The 15,389-nt window shown below is 46.3% G+C and overlaps 1 protein-coding gene across 1 annotated transcript in view; it reads right to left on the bottom strand.

The window, feature by feature from the left end:
- Positions 1–15,389, bottom strand: part of PSMA5 (proteasome 20S subunit alpha 5) — a 29,008-nt gene that overhangs the window by 9,047 nt on the left and 4,572 nt on the right. The window contains exons 2-6 of the mRNA XM_073542466.1: positions 15,305–15,371; positions 13,575–13,701; positions 12,649–12,716; positions 12,462–12,569; positions 5,082–5,140 (exon numbers count right to left, since the gene is read on the bottom strand). Coding sequence (XP_073398567.1) covers positions 5,082–5,140; positions 12,462–12,569; positions 12,649–12,716; positions 13,575–13,701; positions 15,305–15,371 — 429 coding nt within the window. The remainder of the gene's footprint in view (positions 1–5,081; positions 5,141–12,461; positions 12,570–12,648; positions 12,717–13,574; positions 13,702–15,304; positions 15,372–15,389) is intronic.

The following is a 15,389-nucleotide window of genomic DNA, read 5'->3' as shown; positions in this document are numbered from 1 at the left end:
TTCGTGGTCCTGTCTAAACCTTTTACGGCCTCTAGAAGGCCCAAAAGGAGGCTCCCTTGGTGCTCCTGCGTCCACTGGAATATGAAGTGGCAATCTGTCAAGCACCGTTTCCAAGGTCTGTGATACCTTGGGTAAGGTCGGCCACGGACTTAGATAAGAGGCCCATCCTGGACACTCACAGTCTCCCGTGGCGATGGATGTCCCCTGGGCACCAGGCAGTGTGGCTTCCACCTGCTCTAGGGATAATGTGGGAGCTTTGACAGGCAAAGCGGGGGGCTGCACCTGCTCTCTAGCATAGGTGGCACCGTAGGTCTGTTGCAATCTGAGCAGAGTGGCGAGGACTGACCTGAAGGAAGCCTGACATTGCATTTGGTACATACAAAATACTTGACCAAGGTCACTGGAGGGGAACTGCTCTCCCTTGGGCATACCGATAGGTTTTACCTGGTGCCGACCGTCGGGGGTAGAAAGCAGAGGGAGCAACCTGTAGTGCAGTACTCACATACCCACGACCTGTGTCCCCGCCGCTGCTGCCACCCGAAGGCTGATGAGGGAGAGAGAGAGAGCGCGAGCGAGGTGAACAGCCATGCCGCTGCCTAGAAGCCTTATGAAATCCCCGCCCGGAAGCGGTGGGCGGGGCCCTGCTCTGGCCTCCTGGAGCACCAAGATGGTGCTGGTACAGGAAGAGGAAGCCGGGGGCGGAGCCTGCCGGAAGTCGGAATCTAGCGTCGGCCATAATGCTGCCACGGGAGGAGGTTGGAACCGCGCTGCACCGCGTGCTTAAAAGTGTTGGCTCTTAACATAAGTATAGAGCCATAGGCTGTAAGCCCGAGTGCTGATTACAGTGGTCACATTCAGCCAGAGTGGTGGTGAGCAGATCATAGAACGCTGCAGCCTCTTACCTCCAGTTCACCCCGTAACAGGGGTCGGTTATCTGCATGAAAAGATTGCTGTCTCAAACCTTTTCTGCAGGGCGTCTCTCTCGATCATTAGGCTCTGGTGGGCGAGTCATGGGAGACGAAGGTCAGGACAGGAGCTGCCACCTGAACACGAGTCCTGTGTTAGGGGATAGGGTCCTGCCCGTGGGATTCATGAGGATATGGGGTGGCAGTACACACCGTACTCATGATCCCGGTGTGGGAATACAGATGTAGCATATCTACTCTGTATCTCACCATGGTTACCTGAAAAGGAACGACGCACATTGAGGTAGGCATGGGTCTGCGAGAGACCTCTGTCCACCTCCTGCTGACACTAAGCAAAACTGATTGTCCTACAGCTGGTCGGAGGGGTGTATACTGCGGAGGCAGAGTTAACATTTTATTCATGCATAGTGTCAACCTCCTAGTGACAGCAGCACACACCCAAGGTTCCTGTGTCCCCCAATGAGACGAAAGAGAAATAATGATTTTTAACCCCTTTACCCCCAAGGGTGGTTTGCAAGTGCATGACCGGGCCAATTTTTACAATTCTGACCACTGTCCCTTTATGAGGTAACAACTCTGAAACGCTTCCATGGATCCCGGTGATTCTGACATTGTTTTCTCGTGACATATTGTACTTCATGTTAGTGGTAAAATTTCATTCAAATAACTTGCGTTTATTTGTGAAAAAAAATTGGAAATTTGGCGAAAACTTTGAAAATTTCGCAATTTTCCAACTTTGAATTTTTATGCCCTTAAATCACAGAGATATGGCACACAAAAAAACTTAATAACTAACATTTCCCACATGTTTACTTTACATCAGCACAATTTTGGAACCCAAATTTTTTTTTGTTAGGAAGTTAAAAGTTCACCAGCGATTTCTCATTTTTACAACACCATTTTATTGTTACGAACACATCAATACCCAAAAGTGACTCCAAAAACTGCACCCCTTAAGGTGCTCAAAACCACATTCAAGAAGTTTATTAACCCTTCAGGTGCTTCACAGGAATATTTTGAATGTTTAAAAAAAAAAAAATGAACATTTAACTTTTTTTCACGAATAAATTACTTCAGGTCCAATTTTTTTTATTTTACCAAGGGTAACAGGAGAAATTGGACTGCAAAAGTTATTGTGCAATTTCTCCTGCGTACGCCGATACCTGATGCTGATAGGGAGAGGGTTAAATTAACCCTTCACGGTTGATGCAGTGATTTCCAAATTATTCCACAGTGTTGCTAACAACTCAAATGACCACACGGAGACGGGGGTCTCTGTACGGGACGATCCAAAGAGATCGCTAAACCAATTTATTTTAGTCACTTTTATAATATTTTGCTTAGTTATGCAAAGTTCTCAACTACCAATAGCATCATTTCACTTTATAAGCCAATAATATTGCAAGAAAACCGGAAACTGCATATAATGTCCGTATTTACATAGCATAGAAAGTAGTAAAATAGCATATTCTACAGAGTAATATACCCCCGGGTCCCTTATCTTGCACCTGATGAGGAACAGTCTGGTTTCATGACAGCCTGAACTTTTCATCCCAATTACAAAAAAAATTTATCTTACAGCAACAAAAATGGAGAAACGAAACCTTCAGAGAATGGAGAAAATGAAACTTCAGCTTTGATTTTAGTTTTAACCCTTCACAATATGTGGGGGGGGGACCACTGTTTCGGCGCATGGCAGAGCTCAGAAGGGAAGGAGCACCGTCTGACTCTTTCAATGCAAAATTGGCTGGGATTCAGATTGGACGCCATGTCACGTTTGGAGAGGCCCTGATGTGCCTAAACAGGAGAAACCCCCCACAAGTGACCCCATTTTGGAAACTAGACCCCCCAAGGAACTTATCTAGATATGTGGTGAGAACTTTGAACCCACAAGGGCTTTACAGAAGTTTATAACATAGAGTTGTAAAAATAAACAAAATCATATTTTTTCCACAAAATGATTTCTTTTTTTCACCTCCAATTTTTATTTTCCCAAGGGTAACAGGACCCTAAAAGTTATTGTGCAATTTGTCCTGAGTACGCTGATACCCCACATGTGGGGGTAAACCACTATTTGGGCGCATGGCAGAGCTTGGAAGGGAAGCAGCGCCATTTGACTTTTTGGGCTGGAATTGGGATTGGACGCCATGCCGCATTTGGAAAGCCCGTGATGTGCCTAAACAGTGGAAACCCCCCACAAATGACACCATTTTGGAAACTAGACCCCCCAAGGAACTTATCTAGATGTGTAGTGAGCACTTTGAACCCCCAAGGGCTTCACAGAAGTTTATAACGCCCAGGCGTGAAAATAAAAAAAAAATCATTTTTTTTTTCCAAAAAAATGATGTTTTTGCCCCCCATTTTTTATTTTCCTAAGGGCAACAGGAGAAATAGGACCCCAAAAGTTGTTTTGCAATTTGTCCGGAGTAGGCTGATACCCCATATGTGGGGGTAAAACACGGTTTGGGCGCATAGCAGAGTTTGGAAGAGAAGAAGCACCGTTTGACTTTTTCAACGCAGAATTGGCTGGAATTGAGATCAGACGCCATGTTGCGTTTGGAGAGCACCTGATGTGCCCAAACAGTGGAAACCCCCCCAATTCTAACTCCAACCCTAACCCGAACACACCCCAACCCTAATCTCAGCCCTAAACCCTAGCCCTGACCGGAAAATGGAAATAAATAAATTTTTTAATTTTATTATTTTTCCCTAACTAAGGGGGTGATAAAGGGGGGTTTGATTTACTATTTATGGCGGGTTTTTATGTTTGGCAGCTGTCACACGCTAAAAGACGCTTTTTATTGTAAAAATAGTTTTTGCATCACCACATTTTGAGAGCTATAATTTTTCCATGTTTTGACCCACCGAGTCATATGAGGTCTTATGTTTTGCAGGACGAGTTGACGTTTTTATTGGTACCATTTTCGGGCACGTGACATTTTTTGATTGCTTTTTATTCCAATTTTTGGGACGCAGAATGAACAAAAACCAGCATTTCAAGAATTTCTTTTGTGGGGGTGTTTACACCGTTCCGCGTGCGGTAAAATTGATAAGGCGGTTTTATTCTTCGGGTCATTACGATTACAGCGATACCTCATTTATGTCGTTTTTTTATGTTTTGGCACTTTTATGCAATAAAAACAATTTTATATAAAAAATTATTTTTGCATCGCTTTATTCTGCGAGCTATAACTTTATTTTTTCACTGATGACGCTGTATGGCGGCTCGTTTTTTGCGGGACAAGATGACGTTTTCAGCAGTACCATGGTTATTTATATCCGTCTTTCTGATCGCGTGTTATTGCACTTTTTGTTCGGCGGTATGATAATATAGCATTATTTTTTTGCTTTGCTTTTTATTTTTTAAGGGGTTCGCTAAAGGGGTTAACTAGTGGGACAGTTTTATAGGGCGGGTTGTTACGGACGCGGCAATACTAAATGTGTGTACTTTTATTGTTTTGTTTTTTTATTTCCAAAAAATGGATTAGGGAATAATTTTTTTTTTTTTTTTTATTTAGCGATTTTTTTTATAAATTAATGTTACACTTTTTTTTTTTTTTTTTAAACTTTATTAGAATGTCCCAGGGGGGACATCACTGTCATGTGACAGATCGCTGATCTGTCACATTACAGATCGCTGTGACAGTTCAGCGACCTGTCACAGGCAGTGCTGCAGGCTTCCTCATGCCTGCATGTTGCAGGCACTGAGGAAGTCGGCTCCCGCAGGCCCCCGCCTCCATTTTGGATCCGGGGACGTGCAGGGAAGGAGGCCCCTGGAGCAGCGCAGCACATCGCGCTGCTCCGGGGGGCTCAGGGAAGCATGGAGGGAGCCCCCTCCCTGCTGATGCTTCCCTAAACCCCCGACACACTGCGATCGTGTTTGATAGCAGTGTGCCAGGGGTCAACGTGTCGGAGGCGGTCCATGACCGCCCCTGACACATAGTGCCGGGTGTCAGCTGTGATAATCAGCTGACAGCCGACCGCGATCAGTGGCGCTCACCACGTGAGCGCCGATCGCTATGATGTACTATCCCGTCCATGGGCATAGGGGCCAGGGTCCCATGGACGGGATAGTACGTCAGATGTCAGAAAGGGGTTAATCAAACAGATCTAGAAATTTAGATACAGTGATAAACTATAGTATCGCACACTTACAGTTGTGGTCCTTTCTCATCTGCTCCACCAAATAGTAAAGCAACTCCAAATGGTCGACTCTATCGAAAACAAAAAAAAGGAAAATTTACACATAAATATCAGAATGCTGCGAAGAACTACAGTGGGGAAAAAAAAGGATTTAGTCAGCCACCAACTGTGCAAGTTCTCCCACTTAAAAAGATGAGAGAGGCCTGTAATTGACATCATAGGTAGACCACAACTATGTGAGTCTAAATGAGAAAACAAATCCAGATAATCAACTTATCTGATTTGGCAAGATTTATTTTGCAAATTATGGTGGAAAATAAGCATTTGGTCTTTAACAAAAGTTCATCTCAATATTTTGTTATATATCCTTGTTGGCAATGACACAGGTCAAACGTTTTCTGTAAGTCTTCACAAGGTTGACACACACTGTTGGTGGTATGTTGGCCCATTCCTCCATGCAGATCTCCTCTAGAACAGTGATGTTTTGGGCCAGTTGCTGGGCAACAAAGATTTTCAAATTCCTTCAAAGGTTTTCTATGGGGTTGAGATCTGGAGACTGGTTAGGCCACTCCAGGACCTTTATATGCTTCTTACGTAGCTAATTCTTCATTGCCCTGGTGCTATGCTTGGGATCATTATCATGCTGAAAGACCCATCCACGTTTCATGTCAATGCCCTTGCTGATGGAAGGAGGTTTGCACTCAAAATCTCACGATACATGGCCCCATTCACTCATTCATGTAAACGGATCAGTCGTCCTGGTCCTTTTGCAGAGAAAGAGCCCCAAAAACATGATGTTGCCAACCCCATGCTTCACAGTAGGTATGGTGTTCTTTGGATGAAACTCAGCATTCTGTCTCTTCTTTGGTTTCATCAGACAATATGACATTCTCCCAATACTCTGCTGGATAATCCAAATACTCTCTAGCAAACTTCAGACAAGCCCAGACATGTACTAGCTTAAAGGGAACCTGTCACCTCGTTTTGCCGCTATAAGATGCAGCCCACTGCCTTTTGGGACTTATCTACAGCATTCTATAATGCTGTAGATAAGCTCCCGGGTCTGACCAGAAGGAGAAGAAAATAGGCATTAGACTTACCGGTAATTATGTTTACAGGAGTCAATCCTGACAGCACCAGGGAGGACGTCCCTCGCCTTCTTGCAGGGACAGGAAGAGCACACAAGAGGTTAAAAACAGTCTCCACCCCCATTCCCTCAGTGTTTTTCCAAGTACCACACCGTGGATGATGCAACTGAACACTTTATTTACAGAATCATATTACGACATATGACATCATTATTCGGGAAGGGAACTATCCGTGCTGTCAGGATGGACTCCTGGAAACAATTTCCGGTAGGTCTAATGCCTATTTTCCAGGACGTCCCTCCTGAAAGCACCAGGGAGAATACCAAAGTATTCCCTTAGGGTGGGATGACTGCCTGGAGAACCATTCTCCCAATAGGCAGTCTGTTGGTTAGATAACACATCTAATTTGTAATGCTTAAAGAATGTGTCCAACCTGGACCAGGTTGCGGCCCTACAGATTTGGTTTACTGAAGCCCCTGCTCTTTCCGCCCAGGAAACTGATAAAGCTCATGTTGAGTGAGCTTTTAACCCTTCTGGGGGAGGTACCCCCTGAGAGACATAGGCTAAACTGATTAGCGATGTTATCCATCTCGTGATGGAGGCTTTTCTCCCTTTGTTTTTCCCCCCAAAGAGTAAAAATAGGTTATGGTCCTGTCTCCAACCCTATGTGGCCCTGATGTAATCAATAACTGCCTGGCGTACGTCTAATTCGTGCACGGCCCCTTCTTTGTAATTTGAGGGGTTCTCACAAAAGGAAGGTAAAATTATTTCCTGGTTTAAGTTTTGGACTGACGCAACTTTGGGCAAAAAGGTGGGGTCTAATCTCATGATTATTCGATCCTCCCAGATTCGGAGATATGGGTCTCGGATAGATAGTGCTTGTATCTCACTTATCCGTTTTGCAGTGGTGATCGCCATCAAGAATGCCACCTTCATGGTTCGATTTGAGATGGGCATCTCCTGACTCTGGATAAAGGGATCTGAGCAAAGGGACCGCAGGACAAGACTAAGATCCCATGGGGGGACTGACCTCCTAACTGTGGGATGTAACCTCCGAGTTGCCCTGATAAATCTTATTACCCAGGGATGGGAGGCCAATGGGTAGTCCAGAAAGGAGCTTAATGCCGAGATCAGGACCGTCAGGGTACTAGGCCTAAGTCCTTTATTAAAGCCTGCCTGAAGAAAATCCAGTATCTTTGGGATGTCTGGCTTTCCCTCCGCTGAGTCAAGCCTGCCACAATCCAGACAGAATCTTTTCCAAATTTTGTGGTATATATCGCAGAAGTTACAGGTTTTCTGCTGGCCTGAATAGTCGATATGACCTGGTCTGACAGGCCTCGAGCCCTCAGGATCTGCCGTTCAGGATCCAGGCTGACAGGTGAAGTCTCCCTGGATCTTGGTGAAGCACCGGCCCTTGGTGAATGATGTCTTCCCTCTGTGGAAGCAGGAGTGGTTGATCTTCTGCCATAATCCCCAGGAGTGGAAACCAGCTCCTTTTTCGGCCAATAAGGTGCTATCAGTAGCACTCTTGCCTGATCCTCCTGAATCTTCCTGATGGCTGGAATGAGAGCTATCGGGGGAAATGCATATGAGAGAGTCTGCCCCCACTTTTGGCTTAAGGCGTCTACCCCTTCTGGATTGTCCAACGGATTCAGAGAGAAAAACCTGTACGTCTTCGTATTCTTTCTGGTTGCGAAGAGGTCTATCTGCGGTCTTCCCCAGCGCTGGCATAAGTTCTGAAAGATCTCCGTGTTCAGCTCCCACTCCGTGGGACAGATCTTCTGCCTGCTTAACTAATCTGCCACTGTGTTTTGCGACCCTTCGAGGTGGACGGCTGTTACTGACAGAACCATATTTTCTGCCCAGGAAAAGATCTTTTTTGCCAGGTCCTGGAGCTCCCAATGCATTGTTCCTCCTTGATGCCGGAGGAAGGAAACCGCCATCACATTGTCCGATAGAATCTTGACGAGTTGATTTCTTAGTTTGTCCTGATTTCTTCTTAGGGCCTCCCATGTGGCGTAAAGTTCCTTGTAGTTGGAGGAGGTGGATCGCATGTTTGCCGGCCATTCTCCCTGAAGAATTCTGCCTTCTAGATGAGCCCCCCAGCCCCATTTGCTGGCGTCTGTAGTGATTATGACGCATGGGGAGGTGATCCAGGGGACACCTTTCCTTAGGTTTTGTCGCTGCATCCACACCAGGGATCTTTTTACTGCTGGAGACAAGGCCATTTTCTTATCTAGGGAGGTCTGGTGACGATCCCAGGTGGCCAATACTTCTTTTTGAAGGGTTCTCGCATGGAACTGTGCCCATCGGACACAAGGGATGCAGGATGTCATGAGGCCCAGAGCGCGCATGGCTATTCTGTTGGAAACGCGGCCTTTTTGAAGTTCCTTCATGCTGTCCCGTATCCTTGTTTGTTTTTCTGGTGGTAAGAAGGAAGTTCTGCTTCTGGAATCCAGTAGTACCCCCCAAAAAAATATTTCTTCTTTCTGGTACTAGATTCGATTTTTCTTTATTTATGAACCAGCCCAGAAACTCTAGAACCTCTATTGTCTTCTCCTTGTGTCGCCATAGTTCTTCTGCCGATCTCGCCACCAGGAGGAAGTCGTCTAGGTATGGAATGATTATTCCGCAATTTCTTAGGAACGCTACCACTTCCGCGATTAGTTTCGTGAAGACTCGAGGCCAGACCAAAAGGAAGACACTGAAATTGAAAGTGGCAGGTCCGATTCTGAAGTCTTACTGCAAACCTCAGGAATCTCTGTGACATTGGGTGTATTGGCACCTGATAGTAGGCACTTTTCAGGTCCAGGGTACACATCAGGGTATTCTTGTCTATCAAATGGACTGTGGATCTAATTGACTCCATTCGGAATTTTTTGTACGTGACCCAGGCATTTAAGGGTTTCAGATTTATAATGGTACGGGATTCTCCGGATGGCTTTGCGATGGCAAACAGGGACGAATAGTGGCCCGCCCGCCCCAATTTCTGCCCGGGGAACCGGAGGGGGGATGAAAATTCTATTTGGTAACCCTCTGCTATTGTCCTCAGTACCCACTGATTTTTTGTGATCTGAGACCACTGGGAACTGAATGCTCTGAGTCGACCCCCTATGTTGATATAGTCATGTTCTCCTGGATCTAGTACGTGATCCAGAAGGGGGGGCTCTTTATCTTCCAGTTCTAGAGTGGGTGCTACCGTAGGAACCTCTCTGAGAGCTCCCCTGGTACCTATAGCACTGCTGCCTTCTATATCCCCTGGGTCTACGAAAGGGCTGGTCCCTAGGCTTCTTTTCCTCAGGGAACCCTTTCTTTACATCGGATGCTTTTTCTAATATATCATCCAATGCAGGGCCAAAGACTTTTAACCCAGAGAAGGGTAGGGCACAGAACTTGTTTTCAGAGGCTCCATCACCCGGCCAGGTCTTTAACCAGATGGCTCTGCGTGCCGAATTTGACAAAGAGCCATTCTGGGCGGCAATACTAATAGATTCCGCTGATTGCATCGGCTAGGAAGGCTGTGGCTGACTTCATGATCGGAAGAGAATCTATAATTTCGACCCTTGGGGTTTTGTTAGTTAAATGTTCCTCTAACTGGCCCAACCACAAACACATAGACCTTGCTACCGAAGTAGCTGCTACGTTTGTTTTAATTAAGGCTGCTGAAGTTTCCCAGCCCCGCCTTAGTAGGTTATCCGCCTTCCTATCCATGGGGTCCCTCAGACTAGACGCATCCTCAAAAGGGATCGTTGTTTTCTTGGCTACTTTTGCCACAGGGACATCAATCTTGGGAACTACATCCCATTCTTTAATGTCCTCGGGGTCGAAAGGGAGCCGTCTCTTAAAATCCCGGGATACCAGGAGACGTTTTTCCACCTCCTCTCATTCCTCCAGGAACATAGCTCGCACATGGTCGTTCACTGGAAATACCACTTTCCTCTGCGCCCTAAGGCCCCCGAACATCATGTCCTGCCTGGACTGAGGTTTCTGGACCTCCTCAATCTGCATTGTGTCTCTGACCGCCTGAACCAGATTGTCTGTATCATCCGAGAAAAAGAGGTATCTTTTCCCATACTCCGGTTCGCTAGTGCCCAGCTCGCCTTCTTCCTGATCCGACTCCAAGGAGTAGGACCCTTCCTCCGAACTAAGCTCCATCTCCTGTCTGGTTCGCTTAGCACTGGGGCCTGGACTGGTTTGGCTGTGGCTGGGCCAAGGAAGCCTGGACCTCCTCTCGAATCAGTGATCTCATCTCCGATAGGAGGGACGGCTGTTCGCCTTTCATTACTTTGGCCGTACAAGTGTCACACAGCAACTTCTTGTGCTTGCTGGGGAGCTTAACTCTGCATGCAGGACACTTATTGGGCTCCCCTGGGTCTTTCTCCGCCTGTTTTTTTGTGGGAATGGGCGCTGTCGGTTGTGCCTTTTCCTGCATAGTGCAAGAGAGCGACAGTCAGGCTCTGATCTGGGCCTTCCGGGTGTCAGTCGGTCGGTCTGCGCTATGCGCACTTACCCCATACGGGTCGATTCTGCCCTGGTTCTTCATCGCTGTTGAGAGCCTCTGTGAGGTCAGGACAGGAGGGTGCTGCCTGTCTCACTGATACCACGCTCTGCCCCCTTCAGAGCGCCAGCCGGTGGCCTGTATTTCCGGCGCTCTGACGTCACCGGAAGTGCGTCGCGGCCTCTCTGCACGCGACTTCCGATCCCCGCGCTGCTGCCGGCGTCGGAGCTGAGAGCCTCCGCTGCGGGAGAAAGCAGCTCTACCCAGGGGGCTCATCCTCCCCTGGTCTCTGTGGCTGAGGGACCCCCACCCAGGAGGGTTTCAGCGCCGGGGTCGCTTCGCAGGAGGAAGGATTGGCAGGGCCGCCCGATCCCCCTGGACCCCTCCGGTAAGCCGACTCCTCTTGTGCGTCCCTCCGTGCAGGGACAGGAAGAAACACTGAGGGAATGGGGGTGGAGACTGTTTTTAACCTCTTGTGTGCTCTTCCTGTCCCTGCAAGGAGGCGAGGGAAGTCCTCCCTGGTGCTGTCAGGAGGGACGTCCTGGAAAAACAAGTTTTATTGGAAGTACCCAGGGGCGGTCAGGTCCAATGGGTGTCGCAGGTCCCGGGTCCGGCGCCTCCCATCTTCATGTGATGCCATCATCCTGCTTGGCTTCATGCCGCGCTCCTGCGCAGGCGTACTGATCTGCCTTGTTGAGGGCAGAGCAAAGTACTGCAGTGCGCAGGCGCCAGGAAAGGTCAGGGAGGCCCAACGCCCGTGCACTGCAGTACTTTGCTCTGCCCTCAACAGGGCAGATCAGTACGCCTGTGCAGGAGCGTGGCACGAAGCAAGCAGGATGACGACATTGCGTGAAGATAGGAGGCGCCGGACCTGGGACCTGCAACACCCATCGGACCGGACTGCCCCCGGGTGAGTATATTAAAACTTGTTTTTCTTCTCTTTCAGGTCAGACCGGGGGCCTATCTACATCATTATAGAAGGCTGTAGATAAGTCCAGAAAGGCAGTGGCCGCATCTTATAGCGACAAAACAAGGCAGCAGGTTTCCTTTAAGCAGGGGGACATGTCTGGCACTGCAGGATCTGAGTCCCTGGCGGCATAGTGTGTTACTGATGGTAGCCTTTGTTACGCTGGTCCCAGCTCTATGCAGGTCATTCACTAGGTCCCCCCGTGTGGTTCTGGGATTTTTGCTCACCGTTCTTGTGATCATTTTAACCCCACGGGATGAGATCTTGCGTGGAGCCCCAGATTGAAGGAGATTATCAGTGGTCTTGTACGTCTTCCATTTTCTTATTATTGCTCCCACAGTTCATGTCATCACACCAAGCTGCTTGCCTATTGCAGATTCAGTCCTCCCAGCCTGGTGCAGGTCTACAATGTTGCTTCTGCTGTCCTTCAACAGCTCTTTGGTCTTCACCATGGTGGAGTTTGGAGTGTGACTGTTTGAGGTTGTGGACGGGTGTCTTTTATACTGATAAAGAGATCAACAGGTGCCATTACTACAGGTAATGAGTGGAGGACAGAGGAGCCTCTTAATGGAGAAGTTACAGGTCTGTGAGAGCCAGAAATCTTGCATGTTTTTAGGTGACCAAATACTTATTTTCCACCATAGTTTGCAAAATAAATCTTGCCAAATCAGACAAGGTGATTTTCTGGATTTGTTTTCTCATTTTGACTCTTATAGTTGTGGTCTACCTATGATGTAAATTACAGGCCTCTCTCATCTTTTTAAGTGGAAGAACGTGCACAATTGGTGGCTTAAAAATACTTTTTTTCCCCATTGTACATCCTTGGGAGTAGCACTTGCCATTGCTCCAGGGTCAGCATCTTCTTCCCCAAACTGCAACGCCAGGTTAGAAACAGCCTGTGTGACGCTCTCTACGGTCATCGTCTCATTATATGTGAACCAGTGATTCTAGAAGAAAGAAGAATGATGAATACAAATGAATATGGAAAAAGTCAGCATTGAAAACCGGATTGGGATATGATCTTACCTGGGTTTCAACTCTAGCTTTATCAATTAATGTCTTTGCATCTGCAATCAACCCACTCATGGCGCAGCCTGGATTGGAAAGAAATCATTATAGTGGAGCACAGCTTAGAAAGAAACGATTGGAAAATAATAGAAATCTTCATAACGGATTGGGGCCAAGTTCACACTGGTGCTGTTCTTTACATTACACATGCACCGATGCTTTTTAAATGGAATCTGTCACTAGGGTTATGTTAACCCATCTAAGCGCAGAATAATGAAAGAGCAGAGTCCTTGATTCCTGTGACGTATCACTTACTGAACTGCTTATTTCACTTTTGATGAAATCACTATTCTCTCTGCTGCAGATCCAGTAGTTCTCTGAATGCTAAGCTCTGTATAACCCCACCCACACCACTGATTGGCAGCTTTCTGTGTACACTGTGCATAGGCAGAAAGCTGCCAGTCATGCGGGCATGGTTGGATTATTTGGCAGCAGGTTTACTAGTCCTCTAATGATAATCTCCTGTTGATAAAACAGATCTACAGCAAGCAGCCCAGTAACTCATCGCTGGAATTAGGTTCTCTGCCCTTACATAATATAGTTCTCAGTTTAGGTGGTAAAAACTTGATTAAATGTTCCCGTTAATTCTACAGATATCTGTTATCTGCTATACATAAAGTCCCAAACATTTGTACGTTACACACTTCTTACATATACAAAAGAGGGGTAGACATTTTACGACCGATTGGCTTTATCAAAGGATAAAACTATGATATGGTTATGACTTTTGTATCACATTCTAAAGAGGTTATGACCTGAAGCAGTATCAGCCACAGCCAACGGTTCGGAAGGTACATACAGCAAGCCCGATGGGCAATTTCCGGGGAGCACAAAGGTACAACATGGTCAGCAATTAATAAAACCTAGTAGCCTATATATGTTACCTATATGAGCATCTATTTCTACAATCTTCTCAATGCTATTTGGCTCCATCAATGGAGAGGTAATTCTCTTCTCAACAGCAAGACATACTCCCTCTGATGTCTGGATACCGATGGCCGTGGAGCCAAGCTGCGAAATACAGAGCACAATTACAGTGGCCACAGAGTCACAACCCACAAGGTAGTCCATTTATTCAATCACATAGCTGTAGTAAAGCAGAGCTAAGTCTCAGCCAAGAAACTGGTTGTCAAGGGCCATGTATCATATGCAAGTCATCATGCCAAACAAGGATGACCCATGAGAAGGGAGGCGGGAGTAAAGTAAGATGGAATTATGGGGCAGCTTGGTATTTTTACATACTCATAGCTGCTGTTGATATTATAGAGAACCAACTGCATCAACAAAATACTCGTTGTATGGAAAAGTATTTTATTTATTTTACTCATTTATATAGCGCCATTAATTCCACAGCGCTTTACAGACATTACAAAGTACATGAATATTGAACCAAACATGGCGTAATTATAGAAGACAATAAAACATTCTCCAGGGAAGATTGCTGGAAACAAAGCAGTACAGAAATATTGAGCAAGAACAAGCATATACGTAGAAAGCCAGAAACTTCTATCACATGGAGTATGAGGCAGGGAAGAGACCAAAGTAGTCTCCAAACAGAACAGGACTGGGATGTCCAGATGTTTTCGCCATGCTGATTTCATACTTTGTCAGGGGGAATAAAGGTAGCTATTTAAAGGGAACCTGTCAGCTCTTTTTGCCGCTATAAGATGCAGCCACCGCTTTTTAGGGCTTATCTACAGCATTCTATAATGCTGTAGATAAGCCCCCGGTACAACCTGAAAGATAAAAAAAAAAACAAACCACGTTTTATTATACTCACCCGGGGGCGATCCAATCCGATGGGTGTCGCAGGTCCAGCGCCTCCCATCTTCATGTGATGTCATCCTCCCGCTTGCTTCGTGCGGCGCTCCAGCGCAGGCGTACTGATCTGCCCTGTTGAGATGGGAGGCACCGGACCCACACCTGCGACACCCATCGGACCCCCCCCCCCCCCGGAGTGAGTATAATAAAACTTGTTTTTCTTCTTTCAGGTTGTACCGGGGGCTTATCTACAGCATTCTGTAATGCTGTAGATTAAGATGCGGCCACTACCTTTCAGGGTTTTAGAGCCCAAAACAGCTGACAGGTTGCCTTTAAAGTTGACAGCCAATTAAAAAAATACAAACATATATCCAAGGTGTAGTAGCACCAAACACATAGGGACTGAGCCACAGGCATGACAACATTTATTGGCTACCATCACTATAAAAAACTAATATATTGTGTGGATTTAATTTTCAATTTTACAATTTTTATCTTTATATTTATCCTGTTTTTATAAGGTTCATTTGTTAGTAAGCATTATATTCTTGGCTATTTTACTGCTAGTCATGTTATATCGTAAAGTGAGAATATCAAAGAGTGGGGCTTGTAAAATACTTTACGGTAAAGTGAAATACATAAAATTGCAAGAAGCAAAAATGACCCTTTATACTTCCAAGCTGTAGTGCTAATAAATATACACGGCAAAGCAAAGGTGGCCGCTTCTTTCTAAGCCAGATCAGAGGCCATTCAGAGAAACCCAGGAAGATCTCCCTCCGAGGATGACTTGCGGATTTACTTTCACTTTCTGTTTGGTAACACATACGATACTGCATAGAAAAATAATAATTACCTTTATTGCTTCAATCGCATATTCTACTTGGAAGAGTCGACCTTCGGGTGAGAAAGTATTCACCCCCCTAATGAGAGAAAGGAGA

This window comes from Dendrobates tinctorius, unplaced genomic scaffold, assembly GCF_039654945.1.
Source record: "Dendrobates tinctorius isolate UK_male_01 unplaced genomic scaffold, ASM3965494v1 ptg000127l, whole genome shotgun sequence".
Classification (NCBI taxonomy): domain Eukaryota; kingdom Metazoa; phylum Chordata; class Amphibia; order Anura; family Dendrobatidae; genus Dendrobates; species Dendrobates tinctorius.
Note: the sequence above shows the minus strand (reverse complement) of the source record. Positions and strands in the feature narration are given on the sequence as shown.